General features: G+C 43.1%; 1 protein-coding gene across 1 annotated transcript in view; it reads right to left on the bottom strand.

Annotated features, from left to right (window-relative positions):
- Window positions 1-5,971: 5,971 nt before the first annotated feature.
- THSD7A (thrombospondin type 1 domain containing 7A) overlaps window positions 5,972-24,714 on the bottom strand; it is a 414,592-nt gene continuing 395,849 nt past the window's right edge. The window contains exons 23-29 of the mRNA XM_084858685.1: window positions 23,500-23,674; window positions 19,202-19,375; window positions 17,911-18,006; window positions 12,104-12,186; window positions 10,362-10,572; window positions 9,333-9,420; window positions 5,972-7,186 (exon numbers count right to left, since the gene is read on the bottom strand). Of these exons, the coding sequence (XP_084714811.1) occupies window positions 7,102-7,186; window positions 9,333-9,420; window positions 10,362-10,572; window positions 12,104-12,186; window positions 17,911-18,006; window positions 19,202-19,375; window positions 23,500-23,674 (912 nt within the window). The 3' untranslated portion in view covers window positions 5,972-7,101. The remainder of the gene's footprint in view (window positions 7,187-9,332; window positions 9,421-10,361; window positions 10,573-12,103; window positions 12,187-17,910; window positions 18,007-19,201; window positions 19,376-23,499; window positions 23,675-24,714) is intronic.

Genomic DNA, 24,714 nt, shown 5'->3' with positions numbered 1-24,714 from the left:
GCCTATGTAAATATTTACATAGGCTAGAACGGTGAAAAATAGGGAACGCAAATGGCAGCCGCCATAGCCGCCATTTGCGTACACTGTTTTTTTGGGGGGGGAGTTAGCCGTGATAGGCTACATAAATTCTTACGTAGCCTATCACAGCTGTAAAGATGCCAATGGTGGCTGCAGCAGCCTGGCTGTGGCTGGCCAGGAGACCAGCCGCTGGAGCTGCCACCGCCACATCCGCCGCATCCGCCCCAGGTAAGTTCCATCCTGGGGGATTCTGCGGGAGGGCTGGGGGGCAGGAGGCCGTTCCGCCATGGATTCCAGGGGGCTGGATTCTAAAGAATTCTAAAGAATCCGGCCTCACTGGATTCCGTGGCGGAATTCTCTGCCATCCCTAGGCTAGGGCTGATGGGAACTGTAGGCTAAAATTTCTGGAGGGCTTTAAGTCCCCCCTCTATCATATCAGGATTTATATTCAGTGAGCATCATGCTAAAAACATTTGTGTTATTAGTAACCCCAGTCCACTTCATTTCTGGATGTTTCTGCCAAGCTGAGTGACTTCATGACTGAAGTCAAATATTTTCATAGGCCACGTTATCAGCCTTTGCCTTAGCCATCTTTAGTCTATTTTTGAGATATATAGAATTGGTGAGACTTGCGTTCTGGAAAGCTGGACAGGTCAGCTTGGTAGCAGGATCCATTACACAGCGGATCCCTTCAGACAACTTCGATTTGCCAAAATCCCACCACAACATTGATGTTCACAGGGAGCATCAGCATGTGGCTAGAGAGGTGGTGGGACATCTTGGTCACCTGATGCTACCCTAAGGATACATTTCAAGCAGCGGAGGCTGGTGGCTCCAATGACATGGGGCAGTGAATCTGCTCTGGGTTGCAGTCAGAACTGGTCAGAACTTTAAAGGAGCTATCCAAGGTGCTATTCAGAACCTTGGATAGCTCTTTTAGCGTTCGGACTGAAACCCAGAGCAGATTCACTGCCTCATGACATCACAGCCACCCGCCTCCGCTGATTTCAAGTGTATTTTTGTGCTCAATGACCTTTTTGCTCGATGACCTTAAAAAGCTGTCATATGAACGTCACTCTGATAGCATTAAAGCCAATTAAAGGTGAGCTGCCGCCTCTGAAGTGAATTAAGGCTACCAGAGAGATCAATAAAGACACAGCTGAGGGGGGAAAGCACCATCTGTTTCGATCACTTCAGCACAATGGAAGAACATGAAGAAAAGTGGTCCAGAGGGGTGGGGGACTGTAGATGGGAGGTGGTGTGCAATACAGCATGTGTCATCTTCGCTTTTTCTTGTCACAGTGCTAGCATTTTCTCCATACATGAAAGCCATGGCCATCCTTGGGAAGTTTTATTTTTCCAGTGCATGCAGAAATGTGTACAACCAGCCTGCAGTTAGAGGCGGGTGAAATGAAGGGCTTCTGCACAGAACAAAAAAGGGTATGGTGAAATGAATGTGCTGATTACACATTTACTCTAAAGCTTACATCACCATTCTTTCACACGGGAGAAAAGCAGGTACATTAAAAAAAAAAAAAAGACCTTTTCCTCTGGAAGTCTCAGGTTGGATTTCTTTCCTCCCCGCCCCCCATACATGCCACACATTCACCCTGATACAGCAGGGGTGATCTGGGTGCCGAAGCAGACATCCATGAGTGTAGCTGAGGCAGAAATGTGTCTGGCTGCATGTCCCGCTTTGCACTGCAATGCTCGTCTCGCCCCCATTCAAATGACGAGGTTTTGGTTTGTTTTTGCTGCAGATGGGGAAGCTCCATGGGGAACCCCATGAGACTGCAGTAGTTGTGACACACTGCTTGTTTCTTTTAAATTTTATACTGCTTTTCATGACCCCCACCCCAAGCAGTGTTAGAAAGATCAAGAAGGTTAAAATACAGGAGGCTCAATTAGAGCCAACAAAGCATCATTGGTACAGAAAAAAGCAGCAGCAACATTAATCAACCTGTCCACACAAAGTCTCCTTGGAAAAGAAAGGTATTGATCTGCTTTAAAAAGACAGGAGGGGGGCATAGGCATTAACATCTCAGGTCAGCACGTTCCGAAGCACAGGGACTGCAACTGGTGGAGGCTGGTGGCTCCATTTCCGTGGGGCTGTGAATGCATTCTGGCTTTCACTCAGAACCAGCCAGAACTCTACAGGAGCAATCCAAGGGGCTTAACCGATTTTGGGGATAGGGTTCCACACCTTGCATAGCTCTTTCAGAGTTCTGTCTGGTTCTGACTGAATTGATTCACAGCCCCACCGAAATCAGAGCCACCACCCTCCACCGACTGCAACAAAAAGGGCCCTGCTTCCAGATGGAATTCAAAGCAGGGCCTCATAGGAACATAGCAAGGTCAGACTATTTGCCTGTCTAGAGACTGTTATTGTCCATTGTGCCAGGCAGCAGATTCCCAAGGTCTCAGGCTGAGGTCTTTCACTTCACCTCCCACCTGATCCTTTTAACTGGAGATGTCAGGGACTGACCGTGAGGCTTCTGGCATTCAAAGCATGCGCTTTACCACTGAGTAATGGTATGTGTGTGTGTGTGTGTGTTGTCCCCATCGCCAAGACCTGCCTGCCCGGCAGGTTTTGTGGTTACTTGCCCAAGGTAGCCCATTAGCTATATGGACCTAAACAGAATGACCAAAATACCTGCCTGCAATGTGAAGCCAGTGACTTGGCACTGTGGGCAGACATTTGTTCACTCTCATCTTTGCAGTTATTTCCGCTAACATGCAACTCCATTTTATCTTTGTGTGTTGTCACTCCAGCTGCTATGATCGCAAAGATCACCCCGATTTGTAGTTTACTTAGGGCACAATCCTATGCATGTTTAGACAGGAAAAAGTCCTAAAACTCCCAGCATTCCTGGGAGTTTTAGGACTTTTTCCTGTCTAAACATGCATAGGATTGTGCCCTTAAGGACAAAGAAAGGATTTTATTCTCTGGGCTTTAACACACAAAATCGTGTACAGTGAGATACCACCTGGGTGTCAGTATTGAAGGAGGAAGGGTGCTTGTTGTCACTCCATGACAGAATAAATCCCTCAGTTATAACACAGATGCACACACCACTTTTACGTTAATATTTATTGTCCGCATTACCTCAGTTATGTACACATATCCCATATGAAAACGTAAGTATGTTTACATTTTCACATGTGATCCACATCAACTGAATAAAGCTTGGTGACAATATACACACATTTGCAGTAGTTGTACGTAAACATTTTGTGCATTAAAAAAGAAATATACATAATTTAAAAAATAAACAATGAATTACACCATTTACAAATTAACAAAAGGTAAACATTCCCCCAGACAGCCGCCTCCATGATCTACAAAAAAAATGAAAATAAATTCAAGTAAATTGAGGCTGCAATCCTATACACACTTACCTAGCGTAAGTCCTATTGAACTCAATGGGGTTTACTTCTGAGCAGACATATATAGGATTGCACTGTAAATTAGGCAAAATAATTAAAAAAAACTTTGGGTGAGCACAATTTACAAAAGGTAAAAAGACAGATCTGTTTCCTTCCAGGGATTCTTTTTTTACAGTGTTGTTCCTAAGGATTATTTTAAATTAATAATTTTGTTAGTGTAAAATTTGAAAAAGATGATTAAAATGTATGTAATAGAATGGGGATTTTAAAAGCCAGCAACTATAACAAATATAATCATGCTTCCGCAGAACCAGCAAATGTTGAGGAGAAATGATTCCGGGACTCAAAGCATACGGAGCACTCTTTAAAAACCCACCATTTTAAAACGGAAATTACAAATGGCCACAATAAGAAGAAAATGTCTACTCAGCTATTTTTGGAATGGATTAAAGGTATTTGATCACTGAAAACATTATTTTCACAAACTAACAATCTACCGTAGTGGCTGCTTTAGGCACTGGATTTGTAGAAACACTCACATTTTAAAGCAACTTATTTTTATACAGATACTTTTTAAGTTACTGCTTCAATGCTACCTTCTGATCTCTAGATTTAACGTAATCCAGACTGCAATTGTAGCCCCTCTACTGTCCTGATAATCTTTTAAAATAATTCTCTCTCTTTACAGTGAAAGAAAATCCTTCAGGCTCTAAAACATTGTGCATCTAATTTTTACACCCCGTAATGTAAATTCAAGAGGCACATCTTGTGCTGCAATCCTTACCTGGAAGTAAGCCCTACTGTACCCAGTGGGACTTGTTTCCAAGTAAACTTGCATAGGATTGCCTTGTTAATGTAGTAAGGTTCAACTAACCATTCCATTAAAATTGGTCAGTTCTCAGTGTTTATGATCTGTAAATTGGCTGTGTTTTACATGTATTTAAAAACTTATTTCCTATCTTTCTGGAGAACCTTTGCTGAAGGCTTCTTAGAGTAAACTTATCTGTCCTGTAATCTACTGCTAATTTTAGATTCATGTCATAGATTATGATAAATCCTTATTTTTAACAAAATCAGTGTGCGATTGGACAGCTTCTGAAGTTGTGAGCAGCAGCAGCAGCGATTTTATGGTGAGGACCTGCGGTAGAACTCCCAACAAGTGAGTGAATGTAGCTTATGCCAATGTTAAGAACTGGAAAAGTAATCTCAATTGGAAGAGCAACCTCAATCCCCAGATCTGCTTGGGCTAGCGGGGTTAGGATGGGGTGGAGGTATCCCTGCACCAATGGTGGGCAGACCTACCCTGGAGGCACCAGTTCCACCTGCAGAAAGCTCTGCAGGCATAACTCTACTACCGGCAGTGTTCCTACCAGCAGAAGGCCCTGAAACAGGGAGTGGCAGGGGCAAGAAGGTGGCAGCTTTGGATCTACTGGAACCAAAGCCCCTTCATTCAGTGGATAGAACCCCACTCTGCACCAGTCTGGAGCTGGTGTAGCTAACTTTTCCTCCATTGGAATCTATTGTGGGGGAATTAAGCAAAGCAAAGAACCACATGGGACATAAAAAACAAAAACAAACTGCTCTCCACACACACTCCTGCCCTGGCTAACGTGAGCCAACAGGGTTTTGGAAGTGGCAGGTAATCCACCATTTTCCACCCCCTCCCAGCCCTACTTGGGATTGCACTGAAAAGAATGTCTTTCCCATCTAGAGAGCTACTGTATATTGGCGAAGACAACTGAAGAGTGTTGGCTTTAAATCCATCACTAAACTATGGTCCAGGCATATTGGGCATATTAGGAATAATTTAGCGTATTCATATAGACCTGAGAAACCAGCACTAAAAATGTTATTGTGTAATAGATTAACACAGTTGATTAAGTATATTGCTTATTTGTCTGTTTATAACTATGTAGAGTCTATCGAGACATATATGCTATGTTGAAAGAATGACCTTATATATCTTGGAAAGGTTGTGGATAACTAGTGGCAAAATAGGCTTCATCTTGTAAGTAATATACTGAAAATCCATTGGAATGGAAGAGGTTAACAGAAACTAAGCAGCTGTAAGTGGCTATATTGCCAGGAGTATTATTTGAAAAGTTGCACATGGGTCAGAGATCTGCATACACTCATGGAATTCCACAAAATGGTTGTGTGTCATTCAAAGGAATTCTTGACAGCATCAGTTCTGTACACTGAAATCAATGGGGGAATCCATTCTGGGTGGGGAAACTATGAGTGCATCAGAGTTCCCAAACTTGAACTAGGTAGCTGAACAATGATGTATCAGGATTTTTAAAATATATATATAGCCCATACTAATCATTATTCTGAAGAGAATGGATGAAAAAAATAAATAAATTAGGACTATACCAGGTTATCCCAACTGGAAAGAAAAGAGCCCTAACAGTTCTTCAGCAATGAAACATTTCCATTAGCAGGAGGAAAATAAACAGTTAATTTGCATTCTTTCTGCTGAACATATTGAAACATTGTTTAGACAATTTTTTCCCTCAAGATTACAGGGTAACCACTTTCTTTTTCTTTCTTTCTTTCTTTTTTTACAAAGTTAGCAATATAAAAATCTAGTCATAAACAACCTTCAAAGTAATTAGAAATCAACTTGAAAATCTATTATCTGTAGAAGTTGGACAGAATCAGAAAGTAGACACTTAGATTACTGCCATGGTTTCAACTACAAAACAGCTGCTGTTACAATAAATGGTATAAACAGTACTTGTATTAGCTGGTCTGATCCAGTCACAGTCCAGAAACTGATCTCTACTCTCATCAGGACTCAAGAACTTACTGGTAAATGTCTATTTGATGCTATTTGCAAAGATGCAGCATCCTCACCTTCATCCTTTTTTGAAAAGAGGCAGTTTCTATGGCAATACTAGTTAATAAGTGCATATCATGCTGCACTAATATAGTGCAAAAAATTGCCTTATGTGTAGCAAAAAAGTTGCAGGCAACAGTTTGAGAGTTAGAGAAAGTAGAAAGTTATTACACATGGATATTAATTTCCAGACGACCTCTATAAAATGTTGAACCTGAAAATGCTTCTCTCCTTGATAAGGGTATGTATGGCGCTTTAGTACCTGGAACTGTCAACAGGACAGAGTCTTTTGCAAATCTTCACTCTATGGAAGGCAAGTTAAGAAAAACTACCTTCTGTTGCCAAAATGCCAAACTGGCTCAGTGGGTTGCTATTCTCAGTTAAAGTTCACAAGTTGCTAAGCGCTAAAATGCTCTTTAGCCTGTATATCATTTGACAGATTAATACATATGGTGCAACTGGGTATATAAATTGTATATAAAGCATTACAGACATCTTGGTATGATCTCTTCATGCTTATTGAGTACACTAGGTTAATGCAGCAGATAGTTCTGGCATCACCTCTCAGATATTACAATGGGCTGGAGACATCAGTGGCTTTACAGTGGTTCACAGGTTTCAAAGGAAGGCCACGTTAAGATTTCCAGCTACTGTGCTTTTAACAGAAATTTGCCACCAGAATTTGCTGTACTAATGGATGGTCTAGAACAAAGCATGTTTCTTGGAATATCCACGGCCATTGTGAAGTCATTTTTTTTCTTGTGATGTAACTTCTGCTCTGTAATGTACATAAGTACATGCTGTTTTTGAACACTACAGTTTCAAGAGGCTAAAGTCAATGGGAAGTCATTATTTTACATGTCTGCATCTCCATCGTAAGCCAGCGTTAAAGGTTTCAGACGGTTGTTCTGTCTTCTCTGAGGCTTCTTTGGCTTTTTGCTGTAATGAGTAACAATAAGCTGTTAAAATGTTCAGATGTCAAGGTGATGGAAATAATATTAAACATACAGGATTTACATTTACTTTCAGCCCAGATGAGTTAAGTGAAAGCATGGATTATGTAGTTCTTGCATACACCACTTTTCTGATTCAAATCAGACTTCATCAGAAGTTTGACGTCTAATATACTGGCTCACACAAGTGCAACAGGAAACTCACACTCACCTCCAGAGGTCCAATAAATTTGACTGGTATTTTGAGGGTTTTGAATAAAGATTTATAGAAAGAAACAGCAACACAAAGTTGTAGATTACACTCCTACTGACAGATCTGAACCTGTAAACACCTAAGGGTGCAATCCTGTTGGGATGGCTGTATACCTCTGAACTCGGAGGCTTACAGCCACTGAATTCAGAATGGGAAGAGCACCAGAGGCGATCTTTGTGTCCCTGCTCCTCCCGCTCTGTATTTTTGCTAGATGGGCTTTTTCGCCTAACTGGCATGTCAGAGGGAAGGAGGCTGGAGAGAACTGGGAATACAGCATAACCTGGTCTGTCCAGTCCCCTTCCCTCCCCACCAGAATGCCCCCTTTACCCCTCTCTGAAGTTGCTCTTGCGACTCAGGGAGGCAGCCAGTGCTGTTCTTTCCATGTCAGCTGCAGGAGGGAGGGGGCGGGTCAGCGCTGTCTCTGACCTCAGATCCAGGAATCTGAAATATACTACAGCATACCGCCCCTGCCCCCGATGCTGGTTAGGGGCCACAGGATTGCTCTCTACATAGTTTTATTTAGCTTGGTCCCAGTGGATGGACTGAAGGCATATGAAGCTAAGCAGGTCCAGGTCTGGTCAGTGGTTCGAGGGAAGACCACTTGGGCTCCACACACAGCCAACTTGGGCTCCACAATGAGAGAAAGATGGGATATAAATCTTAATGACATAGGACGGGATACAAATGTTATAAATAAATACATACATACATACATAAATATTTAATACCTATGTAATACTAGTGTTGGTACAAATACAGATGATTCTAGCATATTTTCTGAAGTGAAGCACTCCATGGCAATGGGGTGTTGAACCTCTTTCAGCCCGAGGGCCAAATTCCAATTTGGGTAAACTCTTGGGGGGCCCATTCCAGTGGTTGCTGCAGCCGAAGGCAAAGTGGGCAGGGGCAAAAATACGCAAAAAAAATTTTAGCGTAAAGCTTTTACTGCCAGTAAGTATCCCTTAGGAGACGCATTTCAACCTTTTAAAATGGGGGAAAACTGCACAACAGCTGAGAAACCACCAAATGACTGATGGCTGGGGCCAGGGGAAGGGTGCGTGCCCATAACGGGAACCCCCGAGGGCTGGAATCCGACCCCATGTGGATCAGATTTGACCTCCTGGCCTGAGATTCTGCATCCCTGCCACAGCAGTAACTGGTTCATTATTTTAGAATATTTGTTGTGTACCGAAAACTAGACACTGGTTCTGCAATTAAAATCAGAAGGGGGGTGTGTGTGTGTGTTGATAAATAAAAACAAAATACAACAAAAACAGCATAATATAGATAAAACCATCAAAAATGCAGAGCAGTTAGATCATGGCAAATGGAATGCAACAATAGAAGCGAGGCTAGCAATCATCTCTTAGGGTGCAATCTTATGCATATTTAGACAGAAAAAGTCCTGTAACTCCCAGCATTCCCCAGCCAACCAGGTTTGCACCCTTAATATAGTTAACTGATTAAGTATAAAGTGCTAAGTACTTAAACTACTAAGATGGATAAGATAATTTTACTTTATTTATTTATTTATTATATTTATTTATTATATTTTTATCCCGCCTGTCCTCCAAGGAGCCCAAGGTAGCTTACATTATTCTCCTCTTGATTTTATCCTCACAGCAACCCTGTGAGGTAGTTTAGCCTGAGAGTCAGTGACTGGCCCAAAGTCACTTATGAGCTACATGGCTGAGGAGGGACTAGAACCTGGATTTCCCAAGTCACAGTCCAAAGCTAACCACTACACCACACTGGCTCTTTAAAGCAAAAAGTATACAGCACTCCAAACGAAACAGTTTACAAATAACTGTGGATGAATCTTGCACTCGCTACTTTTATAGGAGTAGTCTTAAAGATAACAAACATCTAAAGAACTCACCAGGCTAGATAAATCATAGAAATAATAAAGATGAGCAAAACAAATGCACCAGCAGCTACACCATAAACCCAGGTCTTCAGCTTGCCATCTAGAAGGAATGAATGTTAGTCATTAGTCTCTAAGTTAGTACCGAACATACTTTTTTTTTTTTTTCAAAAGGATGTTGTCATAAAAGTCTTGCACAAGTCCAGTTAGTGATATTGCCTGATCACTTATTTTGGATGCTGCATGAAATTGCTCAGCTGACAAATGGGATGACGTTTTTGCTTGCAATATGTCAGTACAAAAGAGGCTAGAGAGTGAAGAGCAAAACCTGCTTTGTTCGTTTTGTGATCTCAAGCTTCAATCAAGGATGGGTTTGGTTCAGGCCAAATGTGGTAAATATGCATGTGGCTAGAAACCAAGCAAGTTATTTTATATAACTTCTTAAAAAAATTAAAATTCACACACAATTGATCAAAGTACATAATACCTTTCTTAGTCAGTGAATGCATTCATTGGGGGATGACAGTCAAAGAGGTAATTTGCAGTGCAACCCTATGCATACTTACTCAGAAGTAGGGCCCACTACATTCAGTGGGACATACTCCTATATGAGTGTCCACAGGGATACAGCCTTAACTGACAAGTACAACAGAAGACTCAACATTATGCAGTGCTTACATCTTGCCTGACATCCATTGAAATGAACGGGACTTAAGTTAGACTAACATTGGATATAACCCCTAGTCCCATGCATGTATTTACTCCGTACAATATAAGCTTTACTGTGAAATCTTTCACTATTTTGAGTTGAAGAACTGTCGGTAAATGTTAAACAAACTTGGGTATAGGAAAAGCTAAAAAAATGCTGAAAAGCATGCCACCTCTTTTCTAAGCCGTTAATGAAGGGGATGAGGTGTTTACTCTCCATGCATTACCTCCATCTCTGCCTCCTATGAACAGTATGCAGTACAGCAAAGATGCTAGAAAACCTACGATGTTCAATGACAGTACTTAGCCGCACTAAGTATTCACATGAGACTTCACCTGGTCCAAAAGGCTGCAGGAACCACGTTCTTCCTCGTCCTGGTGGGGTATTGGAGGGCTGTGTGGGGTTCACAGCTCGACTGGTTTTTACATCTCCCTTTTTGTCCTCCACTGTGGGGATGGCTACCACCGGGATTAGAGTGCATTGCTCAAGTGTGCCGTCAGAGGACATTACTTCTGTGTACCCTTCTTCACAAGCACACATCCTGGTCTGCAGAGGAACAAGTGTTTTACACACTGTAGCAAAACCGTACATCTTTGAGTGCTATATGACATGTCATAGAACAATTAAAAAGGGCCCCTCACTGTCATGGCAAAACCTGTGAGGTGAGGGGACACTGAAGGGCAGGGCCGGATAGGCATGGCCAGGCACCTCCTGAAGGCCCACACCCAGTAGGGATCTACTGACAAGAGCTCCCTGGACTTGCTCCTTCTCTTCATCATTGCGGCTTTCTTGCTTACCTGCCTCTCGCTCTGGCCCAGACAACAGCAACGGTGAGCAGGGGCAGTAGATGCCACTACCTACTTGCTGACAAGCAAGCAAGTGGAAGCAATGATGAGAGAAAAGATGAAGAACGACAGCAGCTGCTGACAATGGTGGTGAGAAGGCAGATTCACCGAGGGAGGGGCCCACTGAGGGTGTCTTGCCCAAGGGCCCTCAAAAACCTGGAGCAGGCACTGGTGAAGAGACAGCACATTCTGCCTCTCAACAGGCGAGATGTTCGGTTATGTTTGCCCAGGGTGTTGTGTGACTGTGAGTGAGAGGTGGGAGCAGAACATATAAAACTATCTCTCCCACCCAAGCAGGCACCAGCTGAAGCAGGCAAGCAGGGCAAGGTGGAGTTGCATTGTTGGAGGGGGGAGAAGGGGGCAATATGCTGTATCCAGGTATCCAGGTTTGGGCTCTCTCTTTTCTGAGGTGCAGCTTATCCCTTGGTGGTCACAGTCTGGCTGGTTACCAATCAGCTGGAGCAACACTGCAAGTGGCAGTGGAACAGTGATTGAGGGACTTTGTTGCCTCAGGTAATAGCCAGAGGTGGCTCGAGATATTTTGCTGCCATGTACACAGCAGTTGAGTATTGCTTTAATACTCGCAAGATGGTGTCCTCTGCTGGACCTGTGGCTAGCTTAATGGGTGCAGAACATGCCATCTGGCATACACAGCTCTGTTCTTAACACCTTACTGCTGCTCCTGCCATCGCATCTGCAGCCTGAAGTAGCTACCTCACTCTGCCTAATGATAGGGCCAGCCCTGGTAGCTCAGGCTTGAGGTGCCAGGAGACATTGCAGCTGACTATCCACACCCATCTCCCTGAGCATCTCAAAGGGAGGGATTAGAACTGTCCCTCTGCTTTGGCCTTAGGTGATGCATGTATACAATGTTCCTTCCATAAAGTTGTGGCCTTAAGTCCATTTATTTGTCTGCCTCTTTCTCCCCACCCCCCACCCCTTGGCAAAGACAACTGAACAAACGCCTCCTCATAATTCTTACATTGCTGTGAAGTTTACACTAAATCAAAAGGGGCATAAGGAGCAATGGAACGCCAGGAATTCTTCAAAATAATGAACAACTGGCTCATTTTGGTCAGTCTCTCAGCTAAGTTTTGGGATTTCCTATTGCAATATTACAACTGAACATTTTAGGAACACCGCCTTTCCTACCATTGCAATATTATGTACCAAAATATGACTGTAGCCACATGTTGGATACCTCACGGCTTGTAAGACACAGTAGCACATACCTCACTACAATAAGAATAGGGCTGGCTGCATGGTGGCTTACATGACCTGTCCGCGTCTGGTTGGCGCATCACTAAGCAGCCTCCTGCGGAACAAAACAAAGTGTATTTTGACACAACGGTGCCTCGCTAGCAATTCTCTCCCATTCCTTCACAGTTTCTCTGAGGACGAATACAGCAACTTAGGGATTTATCTGAATTGTTCTCTATCTCACTAAGGAAGTTGGTACGCCAGATGCCATTTTGCTTTTTATGGCTCAAACAGGTAATTGGCTGAGTACATGAAAATGTGCTGGGAATAATTGGTTTTCTACTTTGAGAGGTAATTGTATTCTTGGCAGGATAGCTCTATTGCTGACAGCCTTTAACATTACTGACATATTGTCAAGGGTAAGACATCGTAAGAATCATTTTCCCCTACGTGACTCATATCTTTCATTTTGATCCTCAAAGCAGTGAGCAAATTTACATGCCCCACAGAAAGAATGGGGTAAGTTACCCTGCAACATTTCTGAGAACCACCATTTCCTCCCCCCACCTGCCCCCCTCTGTAATTTGGCCTTGTTGTAGTAATGGCCCAGCCTCTGTCTTCATGCTTGCACTTTCCATGCCTCTCTGAAATGTTCTTAGCAGATGTAAGAGAGAAGCATTGGACTGGATCTAGATTTAAGCCTGTGTTACTGCACTGGCAGAAGTGGAATTCTCTGCCCCCTCCTCTCCATGGCAGCCCTTCCAGCCCCCAGGAAATGCTACATAGGGGGTTGGGGCCCCTACTGAATGGGGAAGACTGTGGGATGGGGGGCTGAGGGGAAAGGGGGGATCCCTGAAAATTGGGTGGAGACATTTTATGTGAATGGAGTTCCACTCACTGAATGTGGCTCTGCACAATTTGGGGGGATGGACCCCCTTCATCCCACAACAAAACCAATTCAGCAGGGTCCCATTACCCTCTGTGTAGCAATTTTAGTGGGATGAAGGGATTGCCGTGGGGAGGAGGGGGTGGGGAAGTCTACTTCCATCAGCCCAGTTGCACATGCCTACATCTGGATCCAACCCATTATCCCTTGGGGTGAGTCCTTTATACTGCTTTCACCCAAAAGGCTGTTGCATAAGTTGTTCCGGGGTGGGGGGAAGCATTATCTTCATGACAAGACTGAGGGTCAATAAATGAAACCAAATATTTGGTTCTCTAGCGGTGACCTTTCTCAAATGTTTTGCTCTTAATTCTCACTGGCTACCATGTTATGAATGCTGCCCCATTATTGTTTTAATCCAATAAGCACACACAGGCTTTCATCATCATTTTGAGCCAGAATTGTTTTTGCCATCATTCAGAAGTACCCAGTTCTCTGATGATGTCTCTGTCTGCAAAAGAGTACATATCTTCAGCAGCTAAACATAGCTATGTACATAACATCGGGTCACTGTTGCCAATCTTGCTTGCATGCCCAAGCACCCTGAAATAACCGTGCCCATGTACTGGTGAGGAACGATGATGAAATCCTGATAATAGCAGATGCAATTAGATGCAGTTAAGTAGCTGTATGTTAACCAAAGGACTGACAGTGACCCAGATTGGACTTGCTAGCTGACACGTGAAATGGTAAAACGTCTGTATGCCCTGGCAGAAGTTGCACATGCCTGTAAGCGCCCTTGTTACAAAATGTCAGCCATCTGTGGGGCTACAGGAGGAAAGAGCTGCTTCATCACCCGTTTCATTTTGAATTAAGGTATCTGCAAAAATAATACTGGGATATAAAAAGGCCACTCAGAACAATTATACTGTGGTAGAAGTAGAACAAATGGAAAAAAATGCAAAAACTGTGGTCTAAGTCAGGGATGGGGAACATCTGGCCTTCCAAATGTTGAACTGCAACTCTCATCATCCCTCACCACTGGCTATGCTTGCTAGGGCTTGTGGGAGCTGCAGTCCAGCAACATCTAGAGGACCACTTATTTTCCACCACTGGTCTAAGTAAATACAAATATAAATGTAGTTTAACCATATTATTTCAAGATAGTACACTGGCATTCTGACACTGTTACAAGGTAGGTAAGCATAACAGCACCACTGCAATAATTTCAGCCCTAAGACAAATCTTTTCAGGACCGTGCACAGACTACCTGCTCAAAACCAGTGGAAAACACTTGTCTGCATTAATAAAGCCATTTCTAACATTTTAGGCTGCAATCCTAGATAGGCCCACCCTGAAGGGGGAGACCCAACCTTCCATTCCCCACCCTGCAGAATGGGGGCAAAGGAAGATCCACAGCTCTCCTGCCCTTCAGACATGCCTGTGTCCTGGCTATTGATCTACATCAGCCCCATAGCTGGTATCGATGTATTCTCTCCCATGGGTTTCAGTGGAAGGGAATTCACAAAATAAAATGAAAACTGGCCCTGGGAAGTGGGGAGGAAGTGGAAATGGAGTTTCTTCCTCTCTTCTGAGCTGCCAGGCTTTCACCAGCAGAGTGTGGAATTCTTGGAGGCTCCAAAACTAGAGCTGGCTGCCAGGGGAGATAGAACTTCCCTGCCCATGAATCAGTAAAATTTATGTGGATGATGCTATAATATGCTGAATTTGAATAACACTTAAGATGAATCCTTAAGATGAATAGCATCAGGCAATTTTAAGTAATGCAAGACAGTTTTTATTTAATGAATCAGAGCATAAATTGCATATTATTATTTTATGTCCCCTGGTATCTGCACTTACTAACAAAATTCAAACACTTTCTCAACAAGAGATCACATTGTCTGAATTAACGTCCTATGCATATCTACTCAGAAGTAAGTCCACTGAGTTCAACTGACTTAGCCCAGTGTAAGTGTGTATAGGATAAGGGTCATGATGATCTTCAGCCTATGGAGTAATCAGCTACCTTGATAAGATCTCAGGGAGTTCAGTTTTATTCAAATAATTTCCTGATCCATTTTTCTGAGGGGCAACAACTTGTCAAGGGGATGCAAAATGCACTACTTTCTTTTTCTCCCTCATACATATATATATATATATATATAGAGAGAGAGAGAGAGAGAGAGAGCTCAATGGACTTTTGGATGCTGAACTCTCTGTTGGATTGTGGTTACAGTGTAGCTGCATGGGTTTACCAGTATTATGGGATTCATGGTTTGCCAGTTAATCTCCAGGCGAAATTCAAAGTTCTTAACCTTTAAAGCTCTATATAGCCTGGTCTGGAAATCTGAAGAAGTAACTCCTCCCATAAGTAGTTCTCCATGTTTTAAGATCTGAAAATCAGGCCCTTATCCAGATGCCACCACCACTGGTGGCAAGACTAGTCGCTAACAGTAGCAGGGTCTTTTTGGTGGCAGCATCTTGACAGTGGGTCCTGCCACAACAAATATGCCATATCCACTTGGTCAGCTATTTTAGGAGGGCCATAAAAATGGTTATGTTTAGATAGGTCTTTGGGATATGGCTAGGGGGAACAGCTGTTTATTGGCCTGGTTTGCGCCAATGGGCTGTTTTGGGGTTGGGGGTGGTTTGTTAACCACAGCAACAACCCACTCTACATCAGATTTGGACATCACGGTAAGCCACAGCAACTGCCTGCCATGGCTTGAATATTCACAATGGCTGCTGGCATGCACCGCAGCCAACCATGGCTTAAATAAGCCATGATAGGCCACAGCAGTCATGTGAACCAGCCCACTGTTTCTGATTTTATCCTGAATATTGTTATGACTATTTGTGTTCTTAAAGTTTTTAATGTTTTATATTGCAATTTACAGGGTTGTATCCTATGGTGGCTTTGCCTTAGCAGAAAGGACCTCCGTGCATGCAAGGTGGAGTACCAGTTTTTTTGCCAATTTCTCCTACCAATTTAATCCTTCAGCCCACCCAAAAATGGCTTCTGAGGGTTGGAGAACCTTCTAGAACAGTATGGGATATGGCATGGAAGGCTACAATAGTGGTGGGGATCAGCAAAAACTGTGTTGTGCAAGCAGAAGCACTTTCCACTAAGGCAAAGCTACCATTGAATAAAACCCATTGGCCTGGATCCAGGCTTAATCACGGTTGGAATGGACCTATTGAAATCAATGGGACAAGTAAGTCATGACTAATTTAACTCCCGTTGATTTCAATGGGTCTATTCAAACCATAGCTGAGCCTGAATCTAACCCATTATTTTTATTCATGTTGTAAGCCACTTTTATGATGCCCATTGAGAAGGAGGTTATACATCTCTTAGGACACAGTCCAGCTGAAATTAGGCACTCTTATATCCCACTTATTTTAACAGGAAACAGGTATGCATGTGCTTATCTCTTCCACTGAAATTAATAGCACATAAAAGTGCTTACGTTTGGCTGGATTGCAATCTAAATAAATAAACAGAATTGATAAAAATGTGGATGTGCAATAATTCTCCTAATCCCTATTGTAACCAAAGCAAAAGGAGCTACTTGTTGTGATTGACATAGTAACTAATAATTTTTCAGATAATAAACACATGCTTTTAAAAGTGTTCATTAATATTTCATAAGAGAGCTCTGGAACACTTGTAATCTTACTAAGACATGCAAGTATTAAAGTTCCACTGATGCAACAGCCTTTTAATGACTCTTAAGTAACCTCTCGCTGCCTATCATGGCAATAATCTATAGATTAAAGAACTAAAAATTAAAGAACTGTAAAAATTTGCTAATTTCATATTCTGTCATTGATATTAATCATATGTTTGTGATGCAGATGCCTTTTGGAAAGCTACACTTACACTGAAATCTATTAAAAAGCAGAAAGCTGTATGCAGTTATGGGAACTTTCATTAATTAACATTCAAAGGCAAACATGGTTTGCACTATCGCCACAGCCCTTGGCGGTTGCGGTGTGTGCTGGTAGCCATTTTGAATATTCAAACCACAGTGGGCAGTTGCCGTGACTTAATGGGTCGTCCAAACCCGGTGAAGGTGGTTGTTGGCATGGTTAACGAACCACCTACAACCCATGGGCTGTTTTAAGATTGTGGTTGATTTGTTAATCACACCAAAACCCCACCCTCGCCGGGTTCAGATGACATGATAAGCCAAAGGACCCTCTGCCATGGCTTGAATATTTAAAATAGCTGCCGGCACATGCCACAGTCCACTGTGGCTTAAATAACCCATGGTGGGCTGTGGCGATTGTGCGAACTGGATCAATGAAATGCTCAATGCTCCCTAATAATTCAAGTATTTGTTTCTATGGTGCTACGGTGTAGACTGGGGTGCAGAACTTCTTTCAGCCCGAGGGCCAAATTCCATTTTGGGGAAGGTTTCAAGGACCGCATTCCACTGGCAGGTGGAACTGAAGGCAAAATTGGAGGGGCCAAAAATGCCAGCATATTTTAGCTTAAAGCTCTTAGTAATAAAGCCTTAGGAGAGGCGTTTCAACCTTTTAGAATGGGGAAAAACTGCACAAAAGCCAGGAAACCAGTGGTTGGAGGAATGGGGGTGGGGCTAGGGGATGAGAGGCAGACTGGGACCCCCAGCAGGCCAGATTTGGGCCCCAGGCCTGAGGTTCTGCACTCTGGTATGGATGCTTGTGTGAAACCGCTCCCATTTTCCTGTTCTTTGACATGGCAACTTCTGAATTTTTCAGGTTGTTGCTATTTCACACAAACCAATTGTGAGCTAAGCCTAACTGTATGTAATTACTCTAACAGATTTAACTCTCTAGGTTTCTGTGGGGACTTCAGTGCCAATTCAGTCTTTGGCATTTTATCTAGACCGTAGCAAACAGATATTTCTATTTTTTTCAGAATGTAACTGAATCTGTTCAAGAACATGAAAGAGGAAGAGAAATTACCTGTAACGTTCAAACCATCTGACCTTTGGCACCATACCGTCCGAGAAGATCCTTTCCACGGGCTGGCCATCCAATTGTATTCATAACACTGGCCATCTGGATTGAAGACAGTAAAGCTGTCAGAAGTACTCCATTTGCCTTGTGGAAAATATATTCATAGCAATGGGAAAGTCACTGCTGTTTTTCTTCTTTCTTTTGCATTTTCTTTCCCATTTCATTAATCAAACCCACTTCATGAACTGTACTTCAGGGAAGAATCTTTCAGCACTGTAAAACCAGGCAGCCAGACTTCCTTGATACAGGAATCGATGCATGTATATTAAGTCTACACAAATGTGTCCTGTAATACTTTATTTATTTATTTATTTATTTATTTTAGACATTTCTACTCTGCCCTTCAGAAAGAATTTTCTCAGGTCAGCTTACTCTAAAACTACAAAATAAATACATATAATCAAACAACTACACAATTAAAAATCCATAGCAGATAAAAGCAGTATGCTACCAATCACCAAATATATTTAAAATACCTAAAATCTTTGCCTGGTGCTGAAAAGACAACAGAGTAGATGCCAGGAGCCCCTCCTAGAACAAGTATTCCATAATTGGGGTGCTACCACCCAAAAGACCTTTTTCCTAGTTACCACCTACTGCATCTCAGATGGTGAGGGTGTCCAAAGGAGGGCCTCTGAAGATGACCCAATGCATGGGGTTGACTCATATGGAGAGAGGCAGTGCAACAGGTGCCCTGGTTCTAAGCCTTGAGCAGCTGTAAATGTCAACACCAGAACCTTGAATTGGACTTGGAAATGGACCAGGTCCCATGAAGCTGTTTCATCATTGGCAATATATATTCCCAATCTCCAGTTCCAGTTAGCAATCTTAGAGCTGTATTTTGCACTAACTGTTGCTTCCACACTATCTTCCAAGCCAGCCCTGCATACAACACATTACAGTCATCCAACCTAGATATTATCAGGGCATGGATAACTCCATCTTATGTAGTCCTGCCTTTTCTGTATGGCAGCAGTCCTCCAAGACATCAGGCATTTCCCGAGGCTGATACCTGAGATGATGGGATTGAACCATGGACCTTTTGCATGTAGCGCATGCTGTTACCACTGAACTTTGCCCCCTCGCTCTCTATGTGGATAGCAGTGACAGAACCTGCATTCTTATACCTGTCCAGAGATAGTGCTTCCTTGTTCTATTTCTTTTGCTGTACCATGAGTTAAGAGTATGCACATACCTTAAAACTAGCACCCACTAAGCTATGGATTTTGGCACTCACCATTACATTGCCTTGTGTCCAAAACCTGCTCTGGACAGAGGTGTTGATTTTCTAGGTCTTGAATGATGACTGCTCGCGATCGAACCTGTATTCCTCCGAAGCCAAGGTCTTCACCATTTAAACAGGTCAATTGGCAAAGGCTCCATCCTGACCACTCCTTTAAGTAACAATCACCTGCCCAATAATAAAAACAAAAATTACTGAAGATTCTAGCAACAACAGGGATTTACTGCATTGTGCCACAACCTTAAACCTTAAGCTTTCATATTTTATATTGTTTTATGCTGCACTTTGTGGTTTTAATTTTTGTGAACCACCCAGAGAGCTTTGGCTATTGGGTGGTATAGAAATAAACAAACAAATAAACAAACAAACCTAGTTCCTAAATATTTTTGCAGGGTTATCTGATTGTACCACTGACATAAAATGTTAATATCTTGTCCTAGCTTATTTTTTAATTAATCTCATCCAAATGCTTATGTGCTGGCACAAAGAGACTCGAGACTGAGCTCTTAGAACTAATAGTCTGCTCATGAGTGTATCTGATACTTTAGCTTTCACGATCCAGGAGGCAAAAAATATTTCTGACTGATCTAAAGTTGCTTCTCTACCAAAGAACCCCTATGTTTATATATATAAAAAACTACATTGTTTCTTTATGTCCTGAAAAGTCAGTTTTGTCAATAGTGTTGTGTATATGGAGGTCATAAAGCTAAAAAGGCATCCAGCCTTGCAAATGAGCCTAGAGCTTTAATTATTCCAGCAAAAGGACTATTAAAAATTCATGTTGCCTTACATTATGTTGACAACAAATAAAATCAGCTCCATGTTAACTGGATGGCTTAATGAAGGGGTTTTATTTGCTAACATTAAGAAATCGTGTAAAGAAATGAATTATTGAATAAACGATGTATGCGTAATAGGTGGGCATGTAGTGATCTTTGGAAACACTAACCAGAGTGCACCATTAACCCATCCCCACAGGGCAGTTAGTCTCCTCTTTGGTGAATTGTGGGACCATTCAAGCAAAGGTAATTTCCTCTGCAAAATTTCGAGTAGGAAAAAAATATGTTAAAGATAATCTTTTGAAAGAACAATACATTGGAGCTTGTTGTAGCACTTGTTCTGATTTAGTAGTAAGCGCTGAGTATCATCACCATCATCACCACCACCTATATACTGCCCAATAGCCAAAGCTCTCTGGGCAATTTACAAAAGATTAAAACCATAGAAATACAATATAAAACGTAATTTATTTATTTTAAAAAAACTCATTTACAAAGCAATTTAAAAGTCAAAATAAGGGAGGCAGTTCCATGAAAAGCTTAACCAGAATCAATCCCCCAACCCCCTCATCAGTTTTTCAGGGATCGTTGCAAACCGCCTGAGAAACTAGTCAATTCTTCGAGTGATCTCTGATTGCCTAGGATTGCCCGTGTGATCAATGCAGGAAGCATTAACTTCATTCTAATGGGCTTCCTTTGCCCTCAGCGATGTCAGCACATAGCTAAATCTGAATGTTGTAGAACATAGAGAGCATAGAAAGTTGCCTTATACTGAGTCAGATCCTTGGTCCATCTTGCCTAGTAATGTCGACACTGACTGGCAGCAGCTCTCCAGGGTTTCAGGCAGGGGTTCTTTCCTAGCCCAACCTGGAGAAGCCGGGGACTGAACCTGGGACCTTCTGCAGGCAAAGCAGGTGCTCCACCACTGAGCTACGGCCCCTCCCCCTCCTTGTGATGTCATGTGTAACCTCAGATTGGCTGGGATCACTTGAGCAGGAATGAACTGGGGGGAATAGGGGCAGCAGAGAGGAAAAACAGTGGCTGTGAACAGTAATGGATATGTAGGATCAAGGGCTTGAGGACGGGTGGGGGATTTCCCTCACTAATGTAAGTCCATGGTAAAGACTGAACCAGGAGAAGACTTGGCTTGGAGCTATTAGAAACCACAGCCTATGGTTACTTCTGCACATTTATTTTAAAAAGAAAAAAAATCACATTGAACTAGAATAATTACAAACAGGACCGGAGCAAGACATTGTGCTATCTGACTTGAGCCCCACCCCCACCCCCGGCAGCTTGCCTTAAAAAATTTATATTGTGTTAGCAGTGGGAGCAAGGATCACCTCACCATATCCAAGGCCATCTTGCTCCCTGGCAAGGGCCATGCTCTGAGCAAGACATCAGGGCAGGGAGGCAGGTGGCCCCAGAGAGCAGCCGCACCACCTCCCGCTTTGCCTTGACGGCAACAAATACCGTAAATAGCTTATGTTAAAGTTAAACTTTACGCTTGTTAAGCTTTAAACAGTATTTTCTGTTGTCACGGCAAAGTGGCTGCTGGAGCTCAGGCATTCTCCTGGCCACCTTACCCACAATGCCTCACTGCGGAGGCTGCCCTTCATCGGAGTGAGAGGCATGGGGCAAGAACCCCACTGGAGTGCTGCTAGCTGCTTTCTTGCAGTGGCAAAATACTGTTTACCATGTAAGCTGTGTTTTCTACTGCCACAGCTGGCTGGCAGCAGCTCCTGTGTGTGTGTGGGTGTGTGTGGAGGTGACAGCAGTGTGGTGGAGGTTGCAGATGTGGCATGGCTCATGGTAAGGCAGGCCCCCTGACTACAGGTGTGATCCATCCCACAGCATGTGCAACTTGTACCTGGGCTGAGAGGGAGGGTTGGATGGGAATAGTCAAGGTATCTCCATAGCCCTGAGAGCGGGAAAGAACCCAACAGAGTTCTATACAGATCCCTCCACAAGTCTGGGATGGATCAGCTGTTTATTTTGCTACTTTACAGTTGCACTGTCTTAAGTATGACTACAATTTCCGCACTGTTTTTCAAACTGGATATAAAACACTTCAGTAGCCCTTGGAAACTAAATACATATTTGTACTTTCCAGGTTATGTATTTAGTAATTAAAATACTTCTAACCTGTGTTTCGACCAAAACACTTTCCAAGGTGGTTAAGGAAGATAGAACACTTCACGTTCCAAATGAAAGAAACGTTTACACTCCAGTCTAAAGAAAACGATCTCTATGGAGAATGCAGCAGCCACACATGGACTGGTTCCACTCTCACAGCTAGTCTGGTCACCTTCTAGGCAGGGGAAGGAGATGCTGGCACTAGTTCAAAGAAGGGGCCACCCTAGCTTCTCACCTCTCATGTCCACTTAATAGGTGACTGAGCTGGAAAAGCTCCAGAAAGGATAATCAGTAATCCACTTGATTAGATTAAGAATGGCAAATTTATCATCAGGAAATAAACTGTTGTTCTCAATAAAAAAAGAAACCTACACATGCACGCGCGCACACACACACACACACACACACATGATTTCCAATGGAAGATTTCCCTATTACTTAGACTCCAGTGTGTATCAGTTGAGTTCATTCAAACTGATTGTCCCTCCAGCACTATTATGTGCCCACACAACGATGGGTCTTCCTAGGCTTGGCTCCATGGACAGCCACCGATGGTACAGCCCCTCTGCTCTGATTCAGAAAGAGTCCAGCTGGAGCAGAGGGCCTGACTTGTCTTAGGCAGGCCTTCTTTGAACCAGGTCCCACAGTCATTGCTGAGGGGTGAACAGAGCAAGCCACACATCCCTGGAGCTCCAAACGACATTGGGACCATGGGGGAGCTGACTCTTTCTCCCCTTTGGCCCCAAACCCATCCTAGAGGCTTTTGCTACACTGAAGGTGAGGACCTCAGACAGCCTTCCCCAACCTGGTATGCTCCAGATGTTTAGACTTCAACTCCCATCAGCCCCAACCAGCAGGGCCAATGGCCAAGGATGCTGGGAGTTGTAGTCCAAACCATCTGGAGAGCGACAGGGAAGGGAAGGCTGACCTAAGGGAAAGGAGTCAACCCTTCAGCTTGTATAACCTAACTCTCTGACACTCCTATTTGCTGGCAGCATGAAGACAGTGTGCCTGTGCAGCCTTTGGCCTCTGTGGAGTTTCAGGTTTGGGGTGAAGCAGGGGGACTTCCCCAAATGGAGGATTTTCTTGCATACCTCAAGGGTCCTCTCACTTATAGGGACCCAGTCCTGCATTCATTTCCCTCCTCCTGTTTGGGTTTGTAGTGCATCCACACAGGGGATTCCTAATTTACCAGTAGGAAAATATTAGAGTTGAAGGATCACATTCTTATGAAGCTCTGAATGGATAGAGAACTCCTTTGACTTGCTGTGGCATACAGCAGTGCAATCTGAGAAAGAAACCTAGGCTTTCTTTCAACAAATTATTCTGCAATGGGTACAACAGTGGTGTTATCATTCATGCAAACAAATTGGTTACCTGGGCAAGGCAGGGTGCAGGTTTCCTCAAGCACAATTTTCTTGTTGCCATCAACAACAGGTTCAATTTCCCCACAAAATTCTTCATCCACTATTTTGCCAACGTCATCGCTGGATCCATCATAGACCACACAAGAAATGTTTCTGACTCTTGTCCCTTCTCCACACTGAGCATCCTGGAAAAGAAGAAGCATTAAATAAAACTGCTGGAGGTGGAAAAAGCTAAACACAGTTCCACAGATATTTAATGAGACTTCCCTACTGATGGGAAGAGAAGTGTATAAATCCTATTAATTTGCCATACTAGTGGTCTGATCTGTGGTAGCTTAACTGCCCCATGCATAATTACCCACTACTACCACCATCATTAAAAAGCCCAAACTGCTGTTTAGAGGCAAACAATCTCTGTAGCCTAGTGATTTAGAGGAAATCAAACTGTTCATATTTTCTATTTGTATGAATAATGACAAGTTTTAATAGGTAATAGACAAGGAAATTCTTGATAAAGAAGATCTGCTGTCGTAATGTACTTATAGGATTAGATCCAGATTCACACTGGATCAACTAAGCTGACAAAAGGGGACTTTCCCCCTCCTTCCCACAACAGGGAACCCCCTGGCAATGTTACACAGAGAGTCAGGGGACCCTGCTGAATAGGGTGAGCTGTGGTGTGTGGGGAGGGGGGATCCCCCCAAATTGGGCAGAGAGTCCTTCCGAGAGTGGAGACCTTTATGGAAGGTAGATCCTGGATCCAATCCACTGCATGTAAAATATCCAAGAGTCATTTTACTTAATCAACAGTAGGTTGCTCTGTGGTTCAGCACAAAGGGCAGTATCCAACTATGTCATTCTATTAACACAAATAATGTTCCACTAGCAGAAACTAGGTTCTGAACTATGCACAAGAGAAGAATCCAACTGAAGTTACATTTGCACAAGAACAGTTGTGCAAGTGGTTGGGCATTATGCTTGTGCAACCCGTTGTGCAACAACCTGCACAACTGTTTGCACAACCAGTTACGCAAGCATAATGGGCAATTGTTTGCACAATGGAAAGATTCAGCGGAGCTCCGCTAATACTATTTGAGCTTGTGGAATGACGCTGTTGGATACTGTCCCCCCGTGTTCGGCAGATCTCTCGATGGAAATCTGCAAGCATAAGCCTCTCTTATTCCCTTTTCTTTTATATATGTTGATTGGACTGTGGGTTCATAGG

Source organism: Heloderma suspectum, chromosome 5 (genome assembly GCF_057233095.1).
Source record: "Heloderma suspectum isolate Gila_16-S chromosome 5, 16-S_ref, whole genome shotgun sequence".
Classification (NCBI taxonomy): domain Eukaryota; kingdom Metazoa; phylum Chordata; class Lepidosauria; order Squamata; family Helodermatidae; genus Heloderma; species Heloderma suspectum.
The sequence above is the reverse complement of the archived record's forward strand: the minus strand, read 5'-3'. Positions and strand labels throughout refer to the sequence as shown.